Below are 24088 nucleotides of genomic sequence, written 5' to 3'. Positions count from 1 at the left end.
GGAGTGCGAGAATAGACCATGGTGATCTACCAAAGAAAACAATCTTCTTTTAAACGCTGACTGAAATATGTATTTTGTACTTTTGACATATTTATATTGTCTTGATGAATATAACCTTGCTCCATAATGGTATGAATCAATTACATGCAGTCAGTCTATCACAACGGGGCTGTTATTTCGATTAGAATGTTGGGGAGACAATATTGCGGAGCGAGACACAAAGAAGCTGGAGTAACTCAGCGGGACAGGCAGCATCTCTGGAGAGAAGGAATGGGTGACGTTTCGGGTCGAGACCCTTCTTCTGAAGAAGGTCTGACGAAGGGTCTCGACCCGAAACGTCAGCCATTCCTCTCTGCAGAGATGCTGCCTGTCCCGCTGAGTTACTCCAGCTTTTTGTGTCTATCTTCGATTTAAACCAGCATCTGCAGTTCCTTCTTACACAATAATGCCAAGCTTGCCTTTCCTGAGTCTAAAATGAGAAAGTGATAGTGGAAAAGTTCCATTTAAATGGGTATCTTCTTCTTATCGAGTCCACACACAAGATTCGAAGTTGTTCAGCCGGAGCTGAACACACTTCTCGGTATCTGCATACAATGGTGTCTGTCTTGTTCTTGTGCGTGGTGGTGGAAAGATTGGTGGAAACATGGCCGTGACGTGACCGCTCACTCCTTGACCCCCATTTAAATGGTAACTTTCACACCAATCGAGAGACCATTGAAATGGACAATGCTATAAGGTTGCAAGTTGATGTATTGATCACTTTAGTTCCAGTTTCAGCTTAGTGTATTGTCACGTGTACCGAGATACAGTGAAAGGCTTTTGTTGCGTGCTAACCAGTCAGCGGGGAGACAATGCACAATTGTAATCGAGCCATTTACGGTGTATAGATACATGATAAGGGAATAACGTTGAGTGCAAGATAAAGCCAGTAAAGTCCGATGAAAGATAGTCCGAGGGTCACCAATGAGATAGATAGTAGTTCAGGACTCTGGTTGAGGTAGGATGATTCAGTTGCCTGATAACAGCTGGGAAGAAACTGTCCCTGAATTTGGAGGTCATAAGATAATAAGTGAAAGGAGTAGAATTAAGTCATTCGACCCATCAAGTCTACTCTGCCATTCAATCATGGCTGATCTATCTCTCCCTCCTAACCCCATTCTCTTGCCTTCTCCCCATAACCCCATGACATCCGTACTAATCAATAATCTATCTATCTCTGCCTTAAATATATGCATTGACTTTGCCTCCACAGCCTTCTGTGGCAAAGAATTCCACAGATTCACCACCCTAGTGTGCGTATTCACACTTCTATGCCGTTTCGGGTCAGCAGAAGAAAAGGATGGGTGATGTTTCAGGTCGGGGTCCTTCTTTGAATTGGAGAGAGGGGAGAAGAGGGAGTGGCCAGGGTGCGACTCATCCTGAATGTGCTGCTGGCCTTGCCGAGGCAGCGTGAGGTATAAATGCAGTCAATGGAAGGGAGGTTGGTTTGTGTCACGGTGTGGGCTGCGTCCACGATTCACTGCAATTTCTTGCCGCCTTGAATGGAGCTGTTCCCAAACCAAGCTGCTCAGCATCCCGATCAAACACTTTCTATGGCGCATCTGTAGAAGTTGGTGAGAGTTGTTGGCAAATAAGTAAACCTTATCCAACAACTGGATTGAGTAAACCTTATCCAACTCAAGGAGTGAATGTCGTTCATTCATGATTCGAAGGAAGTTAACAATAAAGATTTAGACAAAGATCGGTCTGGAGAGAATGAGTAATGCGTCAGTTATTACTATTGTATTGAAATCAGAAAGCTGTGGATTCAAATCCCAAAGCTTGAAAGGATTGTCTTTTGAGTGAATAATTAAAACTAAATCATGATGTTATTTCAAAGGAAAGAGATGATCTTCCTCAAGATTTTCCCCTTGCACCAAACGTTATTCCCTTTATCATGCATCTGTACCCTGTGGACGGCTCGATTGTAATCATGTGTTGTCTTTCCGCGGACTGGTTGGCATGCAACAATAAACTAAACTCAAACTCATGATGTTGCGATGGTCTGACCAAAATTAATTCCCTAACCATAACCATAAACTTCTCCTTGCCAGATTATTCTGTGTTGGACTCAGCGGTCGACAAAATAGCTGTTGTGTTTCCTACCAAATAATAGCCCCCCTGCTTCTAAAGTTTTTTTTGCTGCGAAACGTATGGGGATATCACTTGGTCATGAAAGGAAATAAACTCACTGTCGAATTATACAGAGGAAAAGCCTGACATGGACTTCAAAGTTAACTAGTAGAAAGGTTTGGAAACAATGTGTATACTGATAACTGTTCAATTTAAGGGGCTGCACTTCACCCAAATGTCAATAGTTTTAGAAAAGATTTAAGATCATTCTGAGAATATGCTATGTGCAACTCCATTTTTATTTTCTATTTTTTTAAATTACTGTTTTTAATTGCTTTTGAATGTTTTTTAATGCTTTGTGTAAAGCACTTTGAATTGCCTTGTTGCTGAAATGTGCTATATAAATAAACTTGCTTGCATTAGTAGAATCTCCAAGTAATTTCAGGACCTTCAAAAAACTATGTTGAGAAGGTTACAGTCCTTCATTTTCCTGTATCATACCTGAAGTTGCTTTGCTAGTGATCGATGCCCTCGGGAGATACACAAACCACATATATGTCAAAGATAAGGCACAAATTGCTGAAGTAACTCAGCAGGTCAAGCAGCATCTCTGGAGAAATAGGATGGGTGACGTTTCAGGTCGGGGTCCTTCTTTAAATTGGAGATTAACAGATTTGTGATTAGTGAGGGTGTCGGGGGTTATGGGGAGAAGGCAGGAGAATGGGGTTGAGAGGTAAAGGTAGATCAGCCATGGTTCAAAAACGGAGTAGACCTAATGGGCCGAATGGCCTCCTTCTGCTCCAAGAACTTATGAATGGTATAAACCAGCATCTGCAGTTCTTTGTTTCACCAGATATGTCACACAACTTTCCAGACATTAATAATCTTGCAAGAATATGGAAAATGTTCCAAACTGCGATGGATTAGTCATAATTGTTTGCTTCTCAAACCAAAGCCCGCAGATGGAACAACGAGTTCACCCATCGGACAAAAATGCAGTCACGTAAATTCCCTTTTAAACTGACTTCTGAAATAACTGAAGAATTTTGTGTAGAAACACTAATGTTTGCAAGTTCCCCAGGTAAACCAGGTTAGTCTATCTGATCATCTCAGCTTTGGAACTTCAAGGGTACCCGCTGTACCAGTAATACTGTGTGGGAAAGAACTGCAGATGGTGGTTTACACTGAAGATAGACACAAAATGCTGGAGTAACTCAGCGGGACAGGCAGCATCTCTGGATGGTGGGAATGGGTGACGTTTCGGGTCGAGACCCTTCTACAAACTCTTCAGAGATGCCGCCAGTCCCGCTGAGTTACTCCAGAATTTTGTAACTATACCCAGTGGCGGACTGGCCAGGGTGTCAGCTTGCCCGATGGCAAGTAGGCCCCTAATGAAGTGGGCCCCCTTTGTCTCCTGGCAACCAATATTTTTAGACCCAGTCCGCCACTGACTATACCAGTAATATATTTTGTCCATGTAAATTGTTATTCTGTTGTGTCTGCATTACCTGGTGAAAGAATGTGAGAAAGGATTTGAGCCCTGGGATTACCTTCCCATATTGATACTAAATTTGAAAATCCTTATGCTGTAAAGATGTGAGCCATGTTAAATCCCAGCTTTGTGTGGATGGTGCTAATTTCTTTGTTAGCTAATCCTGTGTAAAGTAAGCAGATTGCAGGCTTTAGGCAGCCTGCCATTAGGAATAAATGGGCACTTGAGACCAGTTATCTTAATCGGGCTGTCAAACAAAGGACTGGTTGGAATTGTGAGCTTTGTCTTTCTAACTTGAAGCAGGTCTGTGAAATGGCTTTTGGGCCCTGCGTACTGAATAGGGATTGGAGATAGAATCTCCAATATATCGACAAAACCAAGCGCAGACTGGGCGATTATTTCGCTGAACACCTCCGCTCAGTCCACCTAGGCCTACCCAATCTCCCGGTTTTTTAAATACTCCCACTCCCCCTCCCATTCCCACACTGACATTTCCGTCCCGGGCCTCCTCCACTGCCAGAGGCCCAACGCAAATTGGAGGAACAGCACCTTATATTTCGCTTGGGTAGTTTACACCAAAGATCCTATAGATAGGCCAAGATAGGCCACTCCTGCTAAATGCAATGGGCTGACGTGTAGTACGCAACGGAGCAGAACGTGGGCTTTTTTTCATCCATTTCCGTAACCCGACCCGACCCGACTCGCAGTGTAATCAGCGTTGCGGGGGAACAGTTTGTGTTAATAAATTAAAATTCTGAAAATGAGGAGAAGATTTTTACCAAATAACTTTTATTTTTACGAGGATGTTTCCGTAACCGGATTCCGTCCCCGCACTATTATCCTATGGGATCTTTTGTGCGGAGACGGAAGTCGGTTATGGAAATGGGGCCTTAAATTACCCATGAATCTGCCCATGACCGTACTACTTCTTTTTCGTCGAGTGGACTATCTGGCTCGCTATAGGGTCTTTGGTATGAACCCAGCGGTATGAACATTGATTTCTCTAACTTGAAGTAACCTTTGCAAACCCTCTCTCTCTCTCCTTCCCCCACCCTAGTTCTCTGACTAGTTTCACTGCCCTGATTAATTTTACTGATTGGATGCCTCATTGTCACCTTCCCCTCAGCGAACAATGATCCACGCTGAGTTACACCAAAATTTTATGTCTATCTTCAGAGATAGAAATGTTTGAGATAAAATCCAGTTTAGTAGGTATCGGGCCACCACCCTTGAATCTAGGTGCATTGCCTCTGGGTTACAAGGAAGGCAAGAGACATATTTAGTTCTCCCAGTGACAAAGACGATGCGTCTTCATTTGAGCTATTCTCAATAAGGCTTGACGCCTATATGTCCTATTACAGTACACACTTTAATGCAGACAGATTTGGAAATAGAGATGGTCATATTATCTGACAGAGTGTCAAGAGTAGTTTATGCAGGAGTTGTCCAGGTGAGTAAAATAACTCCTGGAGCTTATTTCTTCCGGCAATGGGTCCGTAAGGAGACTAGCACAACAATGAATATTGTTTGATTATAATTAGAAAATGGTCAATGCACATTTGCACACATGTGCCCAGGCTACACATGTAGTTTATCGCAATCTGATTTAATTTATTTATTTGCATCGTTCCACCTGGCTGTTATCTTATTTGTGACATTAGACACAAAATGCTGGAGTAACTCTGCGGGACAGGCAGCATCTCTGGATAGAAGGAATGGGTGACATTTCAGGTCGAGACCCTTCTGATGTAATCTCTCCATAACTTCACGAAGTTCAATATTTCCTCTATTCCCTATTCTTAAGAATCTGCGCTGGTTTCGCCCCAGCAAATTGATTTCACCTTCCAAGGCTACCTGCACAATCTTCAGTTCCTTTTCGCCTTTACACCAGCTCCGCTTTTGACAATGGCCACAATTTCTTCTGACTTCAGTCTCGACCCGAAACGTCACCCATTCCTTCAATCCAGAGATGCTGGCTGTCCAGCTGAGTTACTCCAGCATTCTGTGTCTATCTTCAGTGTAAACCAGTATCTGCAATTTCCCTCCGACACATCTTATTTCTGAAGCTCCTTAGCCAATGTTGTCTTTTAAAGCAGTTATTTCAGTTTATGTTGCCTCTCATGGAATTGAAAGTCTCGTTGATAGAAGGATGCTGCACTTGTCTGTCCTCTGTAGATGGTCCATTCATACACCGACGGAACGCCACAGCAGCTCAGTCATTGCATTAATATTGGAGTAACTCAACGGGTCAGGCAGAGAGAAAGAATAGATGATGTTTCGGCTCAGAACCCTTCTTCAGTTCCGACCCGAAACGTCACCAAATCTATTTTGTTATATCATTCCTGAAATGTCGATACATGATGTGTTTAAATGTCAGACTTTCACTATTGGAATAGGTATTGGTGCTTACTTTAATTGCACTGCATTTGTACCAAAGCAAGACGTTCATTACTGCCAATATTTCTGAGTGTGAGGGAACTAGCCAGGAAATACAGATCATCTACTGCAATTTGTTCCACTTGACACCCCACCTTTCCTCGCCAGCCCTCAAACATGACCATTCCTGTTGGAAAACTAATTAATCTTTAGATTTTAGAGATACAGTGCAGAAACAGTGATTGGGCTGATCACCAACGGTGATGAAACAAACTACAGAGCGGAGGTGCAGAACCTGGCGGACTGGTGCGCCAATAACAACTTGGCACTAAACACCTCCAAGACCAAGGAGCTGATTATTGACTTCAGGAGGTCCCATTCTGGAGAATACGCCCCAATCTCCATTTACGGGGAAAGTGTGGAGAGAGTGTCCAGCTTTAAGTTTCTGGGCACTCACATTTCAGAAGACCTCACATGGCCCACGAACACCGCCGCGCTGGTCAAGAAGGCACAGCAACGACTGTTCTTCCTGAGGACATTAAAAAAGACTGGTCTGCCCCAACAGCTGCTGACAACGTTTTACCGCTGCACCACAGAGAGCATACTAACGTATGGCATCTCTGTGTGGTATCTCAGCTGCACGGAGGCCGAGAGGAGAGCTCTTCAGCGCGTCGTCAACAGAGCGCAGAGGATCATCGGGACAGAGCTACCAGCCTTGGAGGGCATCTACCACACGCGGTGTGCCTCAGGAAGGCCCTCAGCATCCATAAGGACTCATCACACCCCTGCCACGGTCTGTTTCAACTACTTCCCTCCGGCAGACGTTACAAGGCCTTCTACGCCCGAACCTCCAGACTCAGGAACAGTTTTATCCCAAGAGCTATAGCGGCTCTGAACCGGCCCTAATGAGTGCCTCCCCACCCACCCACCCCCTTTGGACAGTCTCCCTCAGATGGTCACGTCAATCAATTCAGCTTGCTTATTTATGTATTGTATTTATTTACCTTTCTTGTACATCAGTGGAGCTGCACACTAAATCTCGTTGCACTGACGTGCAATGACAATAAAAGATATTATTATTATTATTATTATTATTATTCAACCCACCAAGTCTGCGCCGACCAGCGATTACACACTAGGGACAATTTACCAAGGGCAATTAACTTACAAAGCTGTGGAGTGGGAGGAAACCGGAGTACCCGGAGAAAGCCCACACGGGCACAGAGAGAACGTGCAGACTCCATACAGACAGCACCCGTCGTCAGGATCGAACCCCGGTCTCTGGGTTCCACCGCTGTGCCACTCCGTTTCTAATGAAGATGAATAAACTAGCAGGGACAGACACCTCACTGCAGTTGCTCATACAACTAACAGCGGAAGAAAAAAGTGTACGAGAGGGCTCCAAAAATAGCCATGGAGCTGCGAACAGAATAATTTAGTTGTGTTCTCTATCTGCATGCAAACCGCAGGGGTTTAGAACACCTATTGCATATAAGCAGGATAGAACCTAAAATTCTTGATTTGGAAATGAATAACGAAGCCATCATCTCTACCATTTTCATATTTTAATACAACTCGTGCCAATTTCAGCTTCCTAAAATTTCAATAGAAATCCACGATATATATTTGATACAGAAGTCCAACCAAAGCACCTTTTTGCATCTTACTACAGTCCGTTGTCAGTGTGGATGTGAGACATGTGGACTTTTAATTCACACCCTGCCTGTGGGCATTGTTGGTTTAGGTTCAGGTATATCATTGTCACATAAACAATGGTCGGCATGACCTCGGTGGGCCGAAAGGCCTGTTTCCATGCTGTATCTCCAAACTCAACACCAGAATGGGCTAAGTGAAACAATATATCTTCTTCTTGCGTATGGCGTGCACAGCCTAAAGTTGGAGGACAACTTGTTCTATTTGATCTTATTTGATTGTGCACGCCGGGTTGATTGCATTCGTCGAAACAGGGCGGACCACGTGAAGGTTGCAATCTCCCACCCCAAGCAACATGTAATAATGCTGTTCTACATTTTCTCAACATCTCACAATGGGGCATGTTGGTCGGCGTGGGCAAGCTAGGCTGATGGGCCTGTATCAACACTGTATGACTATCTTTATAACTGGTTTGAAGTACAACATGAGCTGCAGTAGTGGTGGTAGAGTGTCATGTTTGATTAAAAATCCAACTTATTCGCTGCTTTCTATATTTTATGAATAAGTCAATGCTGGGTAATATATGGCAACGGCAGTGCGATCTCCGCAGAGGCACAGATGTGGCAAAGCGATGGCAGAACGTCGTCTGGTACACAAGCGATCGAAGTGTGATTCTTGCATCAAACATTATTTCTTCCGTCGTGGAAGCGGGAAGCCAAGACCTCCACGCAGGCCGACTGCCTGCCCTTCTTTCAGCTTACGCCTGTGCCCCGGTGTCCCTGGAGAGGGAGCATGCGGTGTCCAAATGCACCATGGTCACTCTCTGGAATCTATGGGCACCATACGGACTTGAATGCTTCTTAGGATTTTTTTTTTTTTTTGTGTTTAGTGATAGTCACTGCATTTTCTTCTTATCGAGTCCACACACAAGATTAGAAGTTGTTCAGCCAGAGCTGGACACACTTCTCGGCATCTGCACAATGGTGTCTGTCTTGTCGCTTCTTGTGCGTGGTGGTGGAAAGATTGGTGGAAACTGGGTCGCAACGAGAACGCTCTTTCCTTGACCCCATAGTCACTGCTGCCATGTGCTAATTCAACTTCCTCTGAACAAAATCAGGTGTTGTGCATCAAGTAAAGGTGGGAATATTTTATCAAAGCGAAATATTGATCCTTGCTAATGCTCTTTGAACATTGTGTGAGCTTTCTCCAATTGCGTTGATGGATAGGAGTTCAGTTTTGCTTAGCCTCCTAAAGCCTGAGACACTGAACGTTACCATTCTGATCGACTGACCTTTCCAAGGTTGATTGTTGGATCTGGTACCATTGCAGCCCGCATGGCTCAATAACCTGTTGGACCTTGGGCTGCACGGTGGTGCTGCGGCAGAGCTACCGCATTACAGCGCCAGAGACCCGAGTTCGATCCCGACTATGGGTTCTTGTCAGTATGGAGTTTGTACGTTCTCCACGTGACCTGCGTGGGTTTTCTCCAAGATCTTCGGTTTCCTCCCACACTACAAAGACCTACTGGTTTATAGGTTAATTGGTTTAGTGTCAATGTAAAATTGTCCCTAGTGTGTGTAGGGTAGTGTTAATTTGCGGATATAGCTGGTCGGTGTGGATTCGGTTTCCGCGCTGTATCTCTAAACTAAACTAAACAAAACTAAACTCAACCTTCAGAAAACTCCTCATATTATCACCTTAACATAAACAAATACTGTTGTATTACTCCAGATGATCTGTTTTTTCACCCCTGGAATAATTTATAATATATTGTGTTGAAAATGGCTGTTAATGCAAAATGTTGTTTCTCGATTTGCAGATATCTTCACGCACTCGGGCAGAAGGTTTGGAAGAGGTGGAAGAAGCGGTACTTTGTCCTTGTTCAGGTTAGCGTTCTTTCTTATTCAACATTTGAGATGTGGGCTTGGTGGCAAAATTGACATTTTACTGCTAATCTCAAACTGCCTGAGAGGAAACATAGAAACATAGAACATAGGTGCAGGAGTAGGCCATTCGGCCCTTCTAGCCTGCACCGACATTCAATATGATCACGCCTGATCATCCAACAGTATCCTGTACCTGCCTTCTCTCCATACTCCCTGATCCATTTAGCCACAAGGGCCACATCTAACTCCCTCTTAAATATAGCCAATGAACTGGCCTCAACTACCTTCTGTGGCAGAGAATTCCAGAGATTCACCACTCTCTGTGTGAAAAATGTTTTTCTCATCTCGGTCCTAAAAGATTTCCCCCTTATCCTTAAACTGTGACCCCTTGTTCTGGACTTCCCCAACATCGGGAACAATCTTCCTGCATCTAGCCTGTCCAACCCCTTAAGAATTTTGTAAGTTTCTATAAGATCCCCCTCAATCTTCTAAATTCTAGCGAGTACAAGCCGAGTCTATCCAGTCTTTCTTCATATGAAAGTCCTGACATCCCAGGAATCAGTCTGGTGAACCTTCTCTGTACTCCCTCTATGGCAAGAATGTATTTCCTCAGATTAGGAGACCAAAACTGTATGCAATACTCCAGGTGTGGTCTCACCATGACCCTGTACAACTGCAGTAGAACCTCCCTGCTCCTATACTCAAATCCTTTTGCTATGAATGCTAACATACCATTCGCTTTCTTCACTGCCTGCTGCACCTTCATTCCTACTTTCAATGACTGGTGTACCATGACACCCAGGTCTCGTTGCATCTCCTATAGTCTAATAGTCTACTTTCCTGTTTTTGCCACCAAAGTGGATAACCTCACATTTATCCACATTATACTGCATCTGCATCAGGAAGTCATAGTAAACTGATTTAATGCAGTTTAGATTGGAGATATTCATAATCATAATCATAATCATACTTTATTAGCCAAGTATGTTTTGCAACATACGAGGAATTTGATTTACCATACAGTCGTACCAATAAAAAGCAACAGAACACACAAAATTGCAGCACCTAGACTGTGGAATAGCATCCCGCTCTCCCTCAGAACTGCCGCCACCATCGACTGCTTTAAGTCACAACTCAAAACCTATTTCTACTCCCTAGTGTTTTCGAGCCCCTCTGAGGGGTCGCTGTAAACAGTTTATATATGTATTGTTGGGTCTGTCTACCGGTGTATGTATCAAATTAGTACCTGCACTGATGTGAAGCACTTTGGTCAACGCGAGTTGTTTTTAAATGTGCTATACAAATACATTTATTATTATTATTATTAAAATACATTTTAACATGAACATCCACCACTGTGACACAGCGGGGGGTGGTCGGGAGAAACTTTTTTCCCAATCTCTTACCTTGCCAGAGATATGATTGATTTCCGGTTCGTATCTCCGGTCACTCTGCGGCCTAACATCATGGAGTTAGAGGCCTTGCTCGAGACTGACTTTGAGCCCCGCCATGGGGCCGTGGACTTACCATTGGAGTCTGCGATTCCCTTGCCTGGGATCGAAGCTCCAACCGCGGCCTGTGGATTCCAACATCAAGGAGCTCGCAGTCTCGGGTAGAGGCAGACGTCGGGAAGCCCCAAAGTCGCAGGAGGTTCGACCAGCCCTGACCCGGGGTCCGATCGCCTGGAGCGGGGGAGCTGAGATCCCCCCGATGCGGGAGCTTGATCGCCCCAACGCAGAGGGCCCAACCACCAGCTACGAGAGCCAGGATCGCCCCCCGGAAGGCTCGAGGCCCTCGACCGCAGGAGAACAAAGAAGGGAAGAGATTTAACTTTTTTTTCGCCTTACATCACAGTGAGGAATGTGGAGGAGTCACTGTGGTGGATGTTTATGTTAAAATGGATTTTGTGTGTTTCGTTGCTTTTTATTGGCATGTCTGTGTGGCAAATCCAATTCCTCGTATGTTGCAAAACATACTTGGCTAATAAAGTATGATATGATTATGATCAGACAAATGTTTAGATCAATGTTTAGTCTAATCTTTTACTTCAGCCTCGCTCATCTGTACATATCCCACTGGAATCTCACTCCCTTGGTATTCAGGTTGTTGTCGGAAGTGAGGAGCACCTTGAATTAACTCTGTTTATCTGGTGAATGATCATCTACTTACTGTCTCACAACAACATGACATAAGAAATACTATATACCATTGGGAGGGAGAAGTGATTGATGATTAACAAGGGTGACCTGGATTCATAATCAAAGCTCCTAAAACATTGGGCGGCACGGTGGTGCAGTAGTAGAGTTGCTGCCTTATAGCGCCAGAGAACCGGGTTCGATCACGACTACAGGAGTTTGCACGTTCTCCCCGTGACCTGCGTGGGTTTTCTCCGAGATCTTCGGTTTCCAAAGACGTACAGGTTTGTAGATTAATTGGCTTGGTATACATGTAAATTGTCCTTAGTGTGTGTAGGATAGTGTTCGTGTGCAGGGATCGCTGGTGGGCGCGGACTCGGTGGGTCGAAGGGCCTGTTTCCGCGCTGTATCTCTAAAACGAAAAAAACTAAAAACTACATTTGTAAGCTCGGAAGAACTTGAAAAGTGTTAAAGTCCTCCTGTAGCACCGGGGAATTACACCTATACATTTATACTCTGTGCCAATCAGAGGTTCTAGCCCAAGGAGATATACTTACACACTGTAATTATTCCGTCTAATTTTGCAAATGCGAAAATGGTCTTGTGTTAAATTTTGTGCCATTTGCTGTTCTTAAGGGAGCTGGTATCCTTGAGGCTAAATTTGCTTTGCCTGTTGTTTCAGGTTAGTCAATACACGTTTGCTATGTGTAGCTACAGAGAGAAGAAGTCTGAACCCCAGGAGTTAATGCAGCTGGAAGGATACACAGTGGACTACACAGAGCCGCAGCCAGGTATCACTGTCAGAGGGAAAAAACAATTGACTAATTTGTGCTCGGAAATCAGAATGTTTCAATGCAATAGAGGGAGGGGTGGGGGTGGAATCCACTGGAGAGTTTGCTTTCAAAAGTGTTTTTGTGTTGTAAGAGGCATGTGGATCACAGTTGGGCTGTGCGGTTTCCGAGGCAAAGTGCAAATTGGCAACCCTCTTCAGCTTCACACGTATTCTTTGCTGCTGCTGTTTTTGGATCTGTTTTAATCACGCACCGCGCGGTAAATAAATACAAGCGGTACCTTTTGTGATGTTTCGAGTTCAACATGTGCTGTAAGGTCGCCTAGACTTGCGGCAGGATCTTGATCGGTTGGGCAGGTGGGCTGAGGAATTGTTGGTGGAGTTTAATGCAGGGAAATGCGCGGGGGTTACATTTTGGGAGCATCAATGTGGGCAAAACCTACACTGAATGGCAGGGCTCTGGGAAGTGTCGGAGAGCAGAGGGATTTAGGATTTCCACAGATTGTGGAAAGTGGCATCACAGGTAGATAGGGTGGTCAAAAAGGTTTTTGGCACATTGTCCTTCGTCAGTCAGAGCACTGAGAATAGAAGTTGGGAGGTCATATTGCAGTTGAATAAGATAATAGACAATACGTGCAGGGGTAGGCCATTCGGCCCTTCGAGCCAGCATTGCCATTCAATGTGATCATGGCTGATCATCCCCAATCAGTACCCGTTCCTGCCTTCTCCCCATATCTTCTGCTATCTTTAAGAGCCCTATCTATCTCTCTCTTGAAAGTATCCAGAGAACCGGCCTCCACCGCCCTCTGAGGCAGAGAATTCCACAAGACTCACAACTCTCTGTGTGTTGGTGAGCCAACATTTAGAGTATTGTGTTCAGTTTTGGACACCATGTTTTAGGATAGATGTTGTCAAGATGGAAAGGGTGCAGAGAAGATGTGCGAGGATGTTGCAAGGACTCGAGGCCCTGAGCTACAGGGAGAGGTTGAGCAGGCTGGTACTCTATTCCCAGGAGCGCAGGAGGATGAGGGGTGATCTAATATAGTCCATGACCAAGGTTTCAAAGTGGGGGTGATCAAGTGATAGAGTCACACAGCATTGAAACAGGCCAACTGGCCCATTCCAGACTGCAGGAGTACGAGCTGAGGGACGCACTGAAGCTCGGTGCAGCCAACGCCAAGACTCTGTTGGGGGAGGACCACAGTCTAGGGTCCTTCCGCTGCTGGACATTGAGAAGCAGAATGTGGTGGAGACACCCCTCAAACAAGGGAAGAGATATCACCCTAGGGGGCCATATGAGTGGCAAGGGTGCCGGGAATAATGTTAGCTTGCTGAACACTACAATGCGCATCAATGTATATATATATAGCCGCTGTGGGTCAGAGGGATTTTGCACAGTTTTTGTTTCGTATATTTCTTATTCTGAATACAGTTTTAAAAAACTGATTGTTGATAAGAGAGAAGATGGGAAGATAGTTGGCACTCAACAAATGCTTTTCACTGTACCTCGGTACATGTGACAATAAACTAAACTGGAACTCAGAGGAATTCAACATAACATCACCTCAGGAAGAAAGCACCTCTGGCAGTGCTGCTCTTCCTTAGTCCCACGCAGAAGTGTTAGCCTAGATTTTCATGCTAAAGTCCCTGAATTGGGATATAAACCCTCTAGCTCAGCAGACAAGAGAGCTCCCCAGTGAATTAGAGGTGCAATGCTTATTCACATTGAATGTGTAGAGAACATGCAATGGACTACACAGGTTATGCTTGAAGTATTATGTTATTTTCATAAGCTCATAAATTCTAGGAGCAGAATTAGGCCACTCAGCCCATCGTCTACTCCGCCATTCATTCGTGGCTGATCTATCTTTCCCTCAAAGCTAGACAAAAATGCTGGAGCATATTTAAACCCACCTGGGTTTTAATTGTTTGGGGATTTTGTGTTCCCTCTGGCCGTTTTTTGAATATTGCCCTTCAATAAAGTTCTACTTAGGAAGAGCAAGGCATGAGCGCAGATTGGTAAGAGTGTAGGTTTCACACTTACGGATTCACCCATTGAGTTCATAAGGTCATAAGTGATAGGAGCAGAATTAGGCCATTCGGCCCATCAGGTCAATTCCGCCACTCAATCGTGGCTGTGTAGGAAGGAACTGCAGATGCTGGTTTAAACCGAAGATAGACACAAAAATCTGGAGTAACAGCGGGTGAGGCAGCATCTATGGAGCGAAGGAATATGTCATGTTTCGGGTCAAGATCCTTCTTCAGACTGAAGTCTTTCTTATATATATCTTTCCCTCAACCTCATTCTCCTGCCTTTGCCCCGTAACGCCTGACACCGTTACCAGTAACGGGCGGCACGGTGGCGCAGCGGTAGAGCTGCTGCCTTACAGCTCCAGTAGACCCGAGTTCGATCCTGACTACGGGCGCTGTCTGAACGGAGTTTGTACGTTCTCCCCGTGACCGCGTGGGTTTTCTCCGAGATCTTCACTTTCCTCGCACGTTCCAAAGACGAACAGGTTTGTAGGTTAATTGGCTTGGTATAAGTGCAAATTGTCCCCAGTGTGTGTGTAGGACAGCGTTAATGTGCGGGGTTGCTAGTCGGTGCAGACTCGGTGGGCCGAAGGGCCTGTTTCTGCGCTGTATCTTTAAACTAAACTAAACAATCAAGGTGTTAAAGGATGTGGAAGATTTAAATACTGCAACAAATCCCATCCAGAGGAATAGATGGAGTTATTGTGTGGAACAAGAGCTGAATGTACAAAAGGAACCGTCCGTAGGGAATGGCCGTGAGGGGGGGAATAGAACAATGGGGACCGCTGTGGGGGGGGAACAATGGAGGATCCGACCTACTTTGTCACTCTGGCAGTGCCTTAGCGGGCCGCTATTTGTATACATTGGGTGGGCAAGCAAGGAATCTCACTGTGCCTTGTCACAGGTGGCAATAAAATATCCCTATTCCATACTTACAGGCCTCGATGATGGACGAGCCTTCTTTAACGCTGTGAAAGAAGGTGACACCGTGGTGTACGCGAGCAATGACGAACAGGACCGAGTGCTGTGGGTCCAGGCTATGTACAGAGCTACAGGCCAGTCCTACAAGCCCACCCCACCATCCCAGGTCCAGAAGCTGAACGCTAAGCGAGGTAGCACTCAGCTACCAGACGTACCCATCTCACAGTTCTGTGAGTAAACTCAATTTCAATTCTCATTTAGCGGAAGCATCATTTGCAGCCGCCGTTCTCCAATCTCACCGTACACTTCTTTCCTAATGTCCCAAGGCAAATGATAATGAGTGTTTATTATTCTGTTTAATTACTATAACGTGATTATGGCCTTCAAAGTTTCCATTTTTTAAACATTGTGCAGAGATTATTTGCGACGAAGGTATGTAAATTTTTGCTGATGTAATAGTGGGTTGGAATATGGATATTCAAATGGGAGCACGGTGAAAGAGTTTTGCACAGATCCTGAAAGAAGACCAAACAGAACAGAAAGCATGGGTGGGAAGGAACTGCAGATGCTGGTTTATACCAAAGATAGACATAAAAAGCTGGAGTAACTCAGCGGGTCTGACAGCATCTCTGGAGAAAAGGAATAGGTGATGTTTCGGGTCGAGACCCTTCTTCAGACTGAGAGACAGGGGAAATGGAAACGAGAGATATAGACGGTGATATAGAGAGATATAGAACAAATGAATGAAGGATATGTAAAAAAAGTATCAATGATAAAGGAAACAGGCCATTGTTATCTGTGGGCTGGGTGAATACGAGATACAGACAGCGAAACTCAACGACGTCTTTGAAGCTAGTACGACTTGGGTGAGAGAGGGATAGAGAGAGAGGGGATGCAAGGGTTACTTGATGTTAGATAAATCAATACTCATACTGCTGGGTTGTAAGCAGCCCAAGCCAAAAATTAGATACTGTTCCTCCAATTTGCGAGTGGCCTTCTCCATCAAGCAGTTTGGAGAAACATATTTAAGCCTCAGTGTTCTCTTTTAACTTCAAATGTTGTTAAATCTATGCTTTTGCACCATTTGATGATTCCTTGCACATTTCAAGCCACACTGGTTTTGCCTATCAGATACAAGAGATATGAGGCAAAGGTTTATAATGTATACATAGGAGAATAGTAATTCTGTAAATCCCTAGCTTTGGGTGGCACAGTGGTAGAGTTGCTGCCTTACAACGCCAGAGACCTGGGTTCGATCCCGACTATGGGTGCCGTCTGTGCGGAGTCTCTACATTCTCCCCGTGACCATGTGTGTTTTCTCCGGGCGCTCCGGTTTTCTACCACCATCCAATGATGTACAGGTTTGTAGGTTAATTGGCTTCGGTAAAATTGTAAATTGTCCCTGGTGTGTAGAATAGTCAAGTCCTGTCAAGTCACATTTATTTATATAGCACATTTAAAAATCAACTCTCGTTGGCCAAAGTGCTTTACATTTGTTATAAGAATAGTATAAACAAACTACATACATATATACATATAGCCCTCGCTCAGAGGACGTCAGGAAAGGCTTGGGAGTACAGAGTATTTAGTCTAGACTTAAAGGAGTCGATGGAGGGGGCAGTTCTGATGGGAAGAGGGATGCTGTTCCACAGTCTAGGAGCTCTAGTGCTAGTGTATGGGGTGATCGCTGATCGATGCAGACTCGGTGGGCTGAAAGGACTGTTTCCGTGCTGCGTCTTTAAAGTCTAAAGCTATAGAAATTACATTGGCAAACACTGCAAACTTTTCAGCGCCATGCAATTGAAATCTAACTGAAGCCGACTGAATTAATAATTGACTATGTGATTCTCCATGCCGCTCCAGGAATACGGTCTAGGCACATTCCAGATGAGTTACCCTCGACCACCTGCGTAGGTGGCAGGGTGGTGCAGACGTTAACACTGGTGCATCACAGCTCCAAGGACCCAGGTTCAATCCTGGCCTCAGGTGTCAGCTTGCAGTCTGTACCTTCATTCTGGGTGCTCCATTGCCTCCCATGGACAAAGAATAACGTAGTTGGTTAATTAGCAATTGTAAATCACCCTAATGTAGGTATGATTTAAAAAAAGGTTAAAGCGCTTGTGAAAATTTGTGTCTTGGCTCTGGTTGATAGGCAGGGTAAAAACAGAGTACTACATACAAGGTTACTGGGGAACGGGACCTTTGAGGTTGCTCTGATAGGGGTTAGCATGTACTGATGGGGGCTGAATGGTCTGTATCATTGCACATAAATATCTCCCCAACCCAGCCTCATTCTGAATGTTCAGATATTATAATATCAAATTGTTGCAGCATTTTACCAAAGTTGTATTGCTTCCAGTTTTACTTACTTTTAGCAAAGTTGCAAATGTGATTATTAAGGTATCATTGGATCTACTTGCCACATAAAGGATTGGGCAATTGGCTTTTACCTCTGATAACACGAGAATGATCCCAGGAATGAGTGGGTTAACATATGATGAGCGTTTGTCGGCACTGGGCCTGTACTCGTTGGAGTTTAGAAGGATGAGGGGAGGACCTCATTGAAACTTACCTTATAGTGAATGACCTGGATAGAGTGGATGTGGAGAGGATGTTTCCACTAGTGGGAGAGTCTAGAATCAGAGGACATATCCTCAGAATTAAGTAAGATGAGCAGGGGTTTCTTCAGTCAGAGGATGGTGCATCTGTGGAATTCTTTGCCACAGAAGGTTGCGGAGGCCAAGTCAGCGGATATTTTTTATTTTGGCGGAGATTGACAGATTCTTGATTAGTGCGGGTGTCAGGGCTTATGGGGAGTAGGCAGGAGAATGGGGTTGAGAGGGACAGATAGATCAGCCATGATTGAATGGTGGAGTGGACTCGGTGGGCCGAATGGCTTAATTCTTGGACTATAACTTGTGAATAAAGTCTTAACCTGTTAGCTTAAGATTCACCATTTTCTTTTCCATCCATGTTCTGAGTGTTTGGCTGAGAAGGCAAATTTTTAGGGAAAGGTCTTGTGTGTCCAGGCACTTTGTACCAGCTGTGATTGCTTTTTGACATATTCCCAGGTCACTCATATCACAGCTGCAACAGATTGAAAAGGAAACTTGGAGAAACTCGTGTTGATCACAGAACTAGCGCTAGGCGGGTCTCATGTTTCTTCCAAGTATCCCATTTTATCTCCGTCTCCAGTGTGATGGAAAGTCCATAGTCTAAGTACTTCGCATTGTTACCTATGGTATTCTATAGCTTCAAATATCGATTTACAAATGCACGGTGGCGCAGCGGTAGAGCTGCAGCCATACAGCACCAGAGACCCGGGTTCGATCCCAACTACGGGTGTTGTCTGTACGGAGTTTGTATGTTCTCCACGTGACCGCGTGGGTTGTCTCCGTGTTTCTACCCACACTCCAAAGACGTACAGGTTAATTGGCTTTGGTAAAAATTGTAAATTGTTCCCAGTGTGTAGGATAATGCTAGTGTACGGGGTGATCACTGGTCGGCGAGGACTTGAAGGGCCTGATTCTGTGCTCTATCTCTAAACTAAACTAATATAAACTAAAATGTCAACAGCCCATTTTGGAAACGCAACTATACAGCTCAGTTTATTAAGAATGGTTTCCCTTTCACTGAAGAAATATTAAATCCAGCTTCAGTCAAGTGACCTCAATCATATGCAAGAGTAATGAGGCTTATTTGATAGTCGACCTATTCACCCTACAGAAAACCTAAAGCTCCTGCTCATTGTCCGTCATTCCACCAACTGTTGGTGCACCGCTTGTCAAGAGATAAATGATTACTGGGGTTTCTATTGGGAGAGAAAAGCTGAATCAACTTAGTCATCTTACAGAAATCCAGGGTAGACAAAAATGCTGGAGAAACTCAGCGGGTGAGGCAGCATTTATGGAGCGAAGGAAATAGGCGACGTTTCTGCTGAAGAAGTTCTCCTTCTCTCTCCGCCTACTTTACAGAAATCCAGTGTCATTTGGATGAAGGCAAGAGTAATGATGTTCATAAGTCATAGGAGCAGAATTAGGCCATTCGGCCCATCGAATCTACTCCGCCATTCAATTATGGCTGATCTATCTTTCCCTCTCAACCCCATTCTCCTGCCTTCTCCTCACAACCCCTGACACCCGTACTAATCAAGAATCTATCTACCTCTGCCTTAAAAATACTCAATGACTTGGCCTCCACAGCCATCTGTGCCAATGAATTCCACAGATTCACCACCTTCTGACTAAAGAAATTCCTCCTCATCTCCTTTCTAAAGGTACGTCCTTTTATTCCGAGACTGTGCCCTTTGGTCTTCGACTCTCCCACTCATGGAAACATCCTCTCTGCGTCCACTCTATCCAGGCCTTTCACTGATGTGAGCAATGGAATGATTCACAGTAGTTCAGGGGAACAATAACCTCATGTAACAATTTGCCACAATTTCCTGTATCTAGCCTGTCCAATCTATGTATGAGATCCCCGAGAACCTATAAGGGTTAAATGTCTAAATTAGCTGTTCATTTGCTCCAAGCTGTCCACTAGATCTCTGATAGCAGAGAGCCTGGCACAGTGATGTTGACTAGTCAAGGGCTGGGTCAAGTGGTAAGTATTAACCTGAGAATTTTAAGGCTTTGTTGCTCCATTTCGAATGATTATGAGACCAGAATATCATATGCCAAATATGATAGGCTGCATCTTTGTAAATGCCACATGATTATCTCTATGTGTCTTGTGCTATGTCGTGGTAAATATGCCAAGTTTATTTTTTATTGTATCTGTGTTTCACCCCTTCCTTTTCCAGGACTTTACATCCGCTGTTGGTAGGTCCGTGCACCAGAGGTGTCTTATTAATCTGCTGTTGCTGAAGGATTGAATGCTGGTTCATTTTATTCTATAATAGGTTAAACTCTCTTGAAAATAACTCAGTGTTGATTCTGCCCAGTGGTCATGTGTTTTCTATATCTGTGCAATGATGTCACACCAAATCATTCAAATACCATTTTCCCGGCACTAATGCACGTGAAGTTGTTTGAATTGTCAACATAACTGTAGCTCTGTTTTTTGTGTAATAACTTTGAATTGTATGTGTGTGTGTGTGTGTGTGTGTGTGTGTGTGTGTGTACACATGTTTGTGTGTGTATATGCGGGCTTGTGTGTATATATATTATATGTGTGTGTGTGTGTGTGTATATATATATATATATATATATAGATATAATATAGATATGTGTGTATGATATATATATATATGTGTGTGTGTGTATATACACTGGTATATTTGTTTTATCTCCCAAAATGTTCAGCCCACATCAACTAATTCTGCAACATCACTGCCTTATTGTCAACTGCGATGTTTGCTTTGAACATTATGGTACCCATAGAATGTGTGGGGTTTAATCTTTGATTTTACTTAAAGCAATGAAACTATTTTTTTCTGGCACGAGTCACAAACATTGACTGGACATCTTTGAACCTGGCGGTTCATTGTGGCCACCTCTGTCCAAACACTTGCCAAAGTGTTCTGCCAAGTACTTCAACCTGGCATCAAAGGCCTTTAATTAATTGAATCACGTCTGATCGGCACAGCCCTGTGTTTATCTACTGTTGATTTGTTTCACCTCAATATGCTTTATTCTTCTTGCTTTGCTAACATGTAGCTGGAGCCAAGGGTAAGTGCGAGGTGTGAGCTGCCAACTGTTCCATCCGTCTCTCTCCCTCTCTCTCGCTCTCGCTGTCTCTCTGGTGGGCTTTGTGAGCTAACATTGCAGGCTCATGTTAACGTCTTGCTTTGCCACTGTGTGTTAAACACTGCATGCCTCTTCACATGTCTTCAGTGCTTCGTCACATTTGTGCTTTAAACTCGCTCAAGCAGCAACTAGTTCGCAACTTAATCCCTTGATAGTCATTTTAATTTTACTCAAAGACACCAATATTTACACGTCAGTTTGTAAGTCGCGTTCTTGTTTTTGTGTTTTCATTGCCATGCAATTTATCCGGAAATTGTCCGATAATCATCTTGTTGATGTAGCCAATTCTAGGTTGAGTGAATCGTGATTGCCGTGAAGATTTCCGAAATATCAATAGTAGATGGATCGAGGTTTATGTCACACAGTGGCACAGCTGGTAGAGCCGCTGCCTCACAGCGCCTGTGACCGGGTTCGATCCTGACCTCGGGTGCTGTCTGTGTGGAGTTCTCATGTTCTCCCTATGATCGTGTTGGTTTGCAACGGGTGCTCCAGTTCCATTCCAAAGACGTGCGGGTCGGCTAATCGGCTTCTGGAAATTGACTCTAGTGCGTAGGGAGTGGATGATAAAGTGGAATGACATAGAGCTACAGTGAATGGGTGATTGATGGTTGGCGTGGACTCGGTGGGCCAAAGAGCCTGTTTCCATGCTCCAACTTACATTCAATCAATGAATACATTTTTCAAATAAAATAAGTAAATGATCAATGAATTTTTTTTTTTTTTTTGTTTATTTTATTAGAAGTTAATACAATACAAAACAATACAGTGGCACCTAATTTTAGGTGCCAACTATGTCATACCGTAATCCATTCTATGTACAACCTCTAGTTTTATGTTATGAGTAGGCAAGACAAGAAAAAGAAAACAATAGAAAGGGGAAAGAGTGGAAAAATAGATGGTAGAGAGTAGAAAAATGTGAAGTGTGGATATAAAAAATAAAAATAAAAAAATAAAATAAAAAAGAAAAGGTGGAAAGTAGAAATAGAAGAAAAGGCCCCTTAAAAGAGAATTTTTCAAATCTATATTCGGAGATGTAGATCTATCCACGTCATGAACTGAAATCAGCAATCCTTATGGTACCGCTGCATCACATGATTCCAAAAAGTCGATGAAAGGAGTATCAAATAAGTAAATGATCAATGAATTTGCAATCAAACTCTCAGTTATCTTAAGATGGTAATTCAGTTCACCAGATAAGGGGATCTATCAAAACATAGGAGAATGATTCAGTAGGTGCAGCATGCAGAACATGTGTAGTAGAATCCTACCTGAACTGTACCCAATATATTCAAAACTTCTAAATCATGAAATAAAGCAGAAAATAGACTATCCCTGAAATAATAGGGACTCTCATATATGATTGCATACGACACGATATGATACGATAGAACTTTATTTATCCCAGGTGGGAAATTGGTCTGTCAACATTCATAAAATACATGAGAAATGAAATTAAAGTGAGGAGTGGAAAGCCCAGGTTTGGGGGGTGTGCAAAGATTAGGAAGGGAGGGGGGAGGGGAGTCAGTCTTCCCCACGACAGAAGGGGGAGGAGTTGTACAGTTTGATAGCCACAGAGAAAAATGATCTCCTGTGGCGTTCTGTGCCGCATCTTGGTGGAACAGGTCTGTTAGTGAAGGTGCTCCTCAGGTTGACCAGTGGGTCATGGAGAGGGGTGAACAGTATTGTCCAAGATGCGCTGCAGTTTGAGGAGCATCCTCCCCCACTTCAATACAGTCATTGAGGAATTTTGTCTCCTATTTTATTTAATGTTTATATGGATGAATTGTCAAATCAGTTAAATAGGTTAAAAACTGGCTGTCTTGTGGGCAACACTATTGTTAATCATCTTATGTATGCAGACGACCTGGTCCTGCTCTGTCCATATAGTGCTGGGCTGCAGCAGATGCTGAAGGTGTGCTCTCAGTATGGCCTTGATTATGACATAAAGTATAACGCTAAGAAAAGCCGCATAATGATAGTTAGAAGCGCTGAGGACAGGAAATCAACTTTTCCGACCTTTTATTTGTCAGACAGTCCTCTTGCTGTGTGTGAGGAAATTAAATACCTAGGTCATGTCATATCCGATGACTGGACGGATGACAAAGACCTCTACCGACAGCGCTGTAAAATTTATCTTCAAGCTAACATGCTTATAAGGAAGTTTTCTACGTGCTCTGACTCTGTGAAGTGTTCCCTGTTCAGAACCTACATCACACCGTTATATACTGCTCAATTGTGGTCTAATTATAAGACAAAGAGTATGCAGAGGCTCAAGGTAGCATACAATGATGCAATGAGGTTGCTACTTCGTGTCCCTAGATGGCATAGTGCCAGTCAATTGCTTGTGTCCACTAGAGTGCCAACCTGTGAGGCAGTCTTAAGACAGCTGATGTTTAGTTTTATGTGTCGCCTGGACAAGTCAGAGAACCACATAATTGAAGCCCTAGTCAGCCCTCTGAAAAGCTGCTATAGATTTTCTATACGCCCCACAGCCCCACGGACCCATGTAGCGTAGGTCCTTGGGGCTGTTGTCCGAGTTTGTCGGACTGACGGCTCCGGAGTACTCCCTTGTCGGTTTCCCGGAGCTAAAGTCGCAAGAACTCCCGCTAAGGGAGACTGTCGTGCCACCGGCCGTTGCTGGCTGCCTGCTGCTTGCAGACTCCTCCCCCGCCAGCTTTCAACAGCCTTCTGTAGAATTAAAGGTAAGTAAGAAAACGACGTTCCCTTACCTACTGTTGCAGGTTCAAAAATCCTGCCATTTGGGAGGAACGTCCTTCCTCCCGACAATGACGAGTTGCAATGCGTGTAGCGCAATGACACGCTTGCGTCCTGGCGGGCTTCTTCACGTAGTCACTCACGTGACTCCGAAGTAAAATCATGGCTGATCTATCATTCCTTCTCTACCCCTTTCTCCTGCCTTCCCCCCGTGACCCTTGACACCATTA

At 44.1% G+C, this 24088-nt stretch overlaps 1 protein-coding gene across 6 annotated transcripts in view; it reads left to right on the top strand.

The window, feature by feature from the left end:
• Positions 1-24088, top strand: part of cadps2 (calcium dependent secretion activator 2) — a 393466-nt gene that overhangs the window by 204796 nt on the left and 164582 nt on the right. For all 6 annotated transcript variants that reach the window (XM_033037622.1, XM_033037627.1, XM_033037625.1 and 3 more), the window contains exons 9-11: positions 9453-9519; positions 12337-12445; positions 15414-15626. In XM_033037622.1, the coding sequence (XP_032893513.1) occupies positions 9453-9519; positions 12337-12445; positions 15414-15626 (389 nt within the window). The remainder of the gene's footprint in view (positions 1-9452; positions 9520-12336; positions 12446-15413; positions 15627-24088) is intronic.

This window comes from Amblyraja radiata, chromosome 19 (genome assembly GCF_010909765.2).
Source record: "Amblyraja radiata isolate CabotCenter1 chromosome 19, sAmbRad1.1.pri, whole genome shotgun sequence".
Taxonomy (NCBI): domain Eukaryota; kingdom Metazoa; phylum Chordata; class Chondrichthyes; order Rajiformes; family Rajidae; genus Amblyraja; species Amblyraja radiata.
The sequence above is the reverse complement of the archived record's forward strand: the minus strand, read 5'-3'. Positions and strand labels throughout refer to the sequence as shown.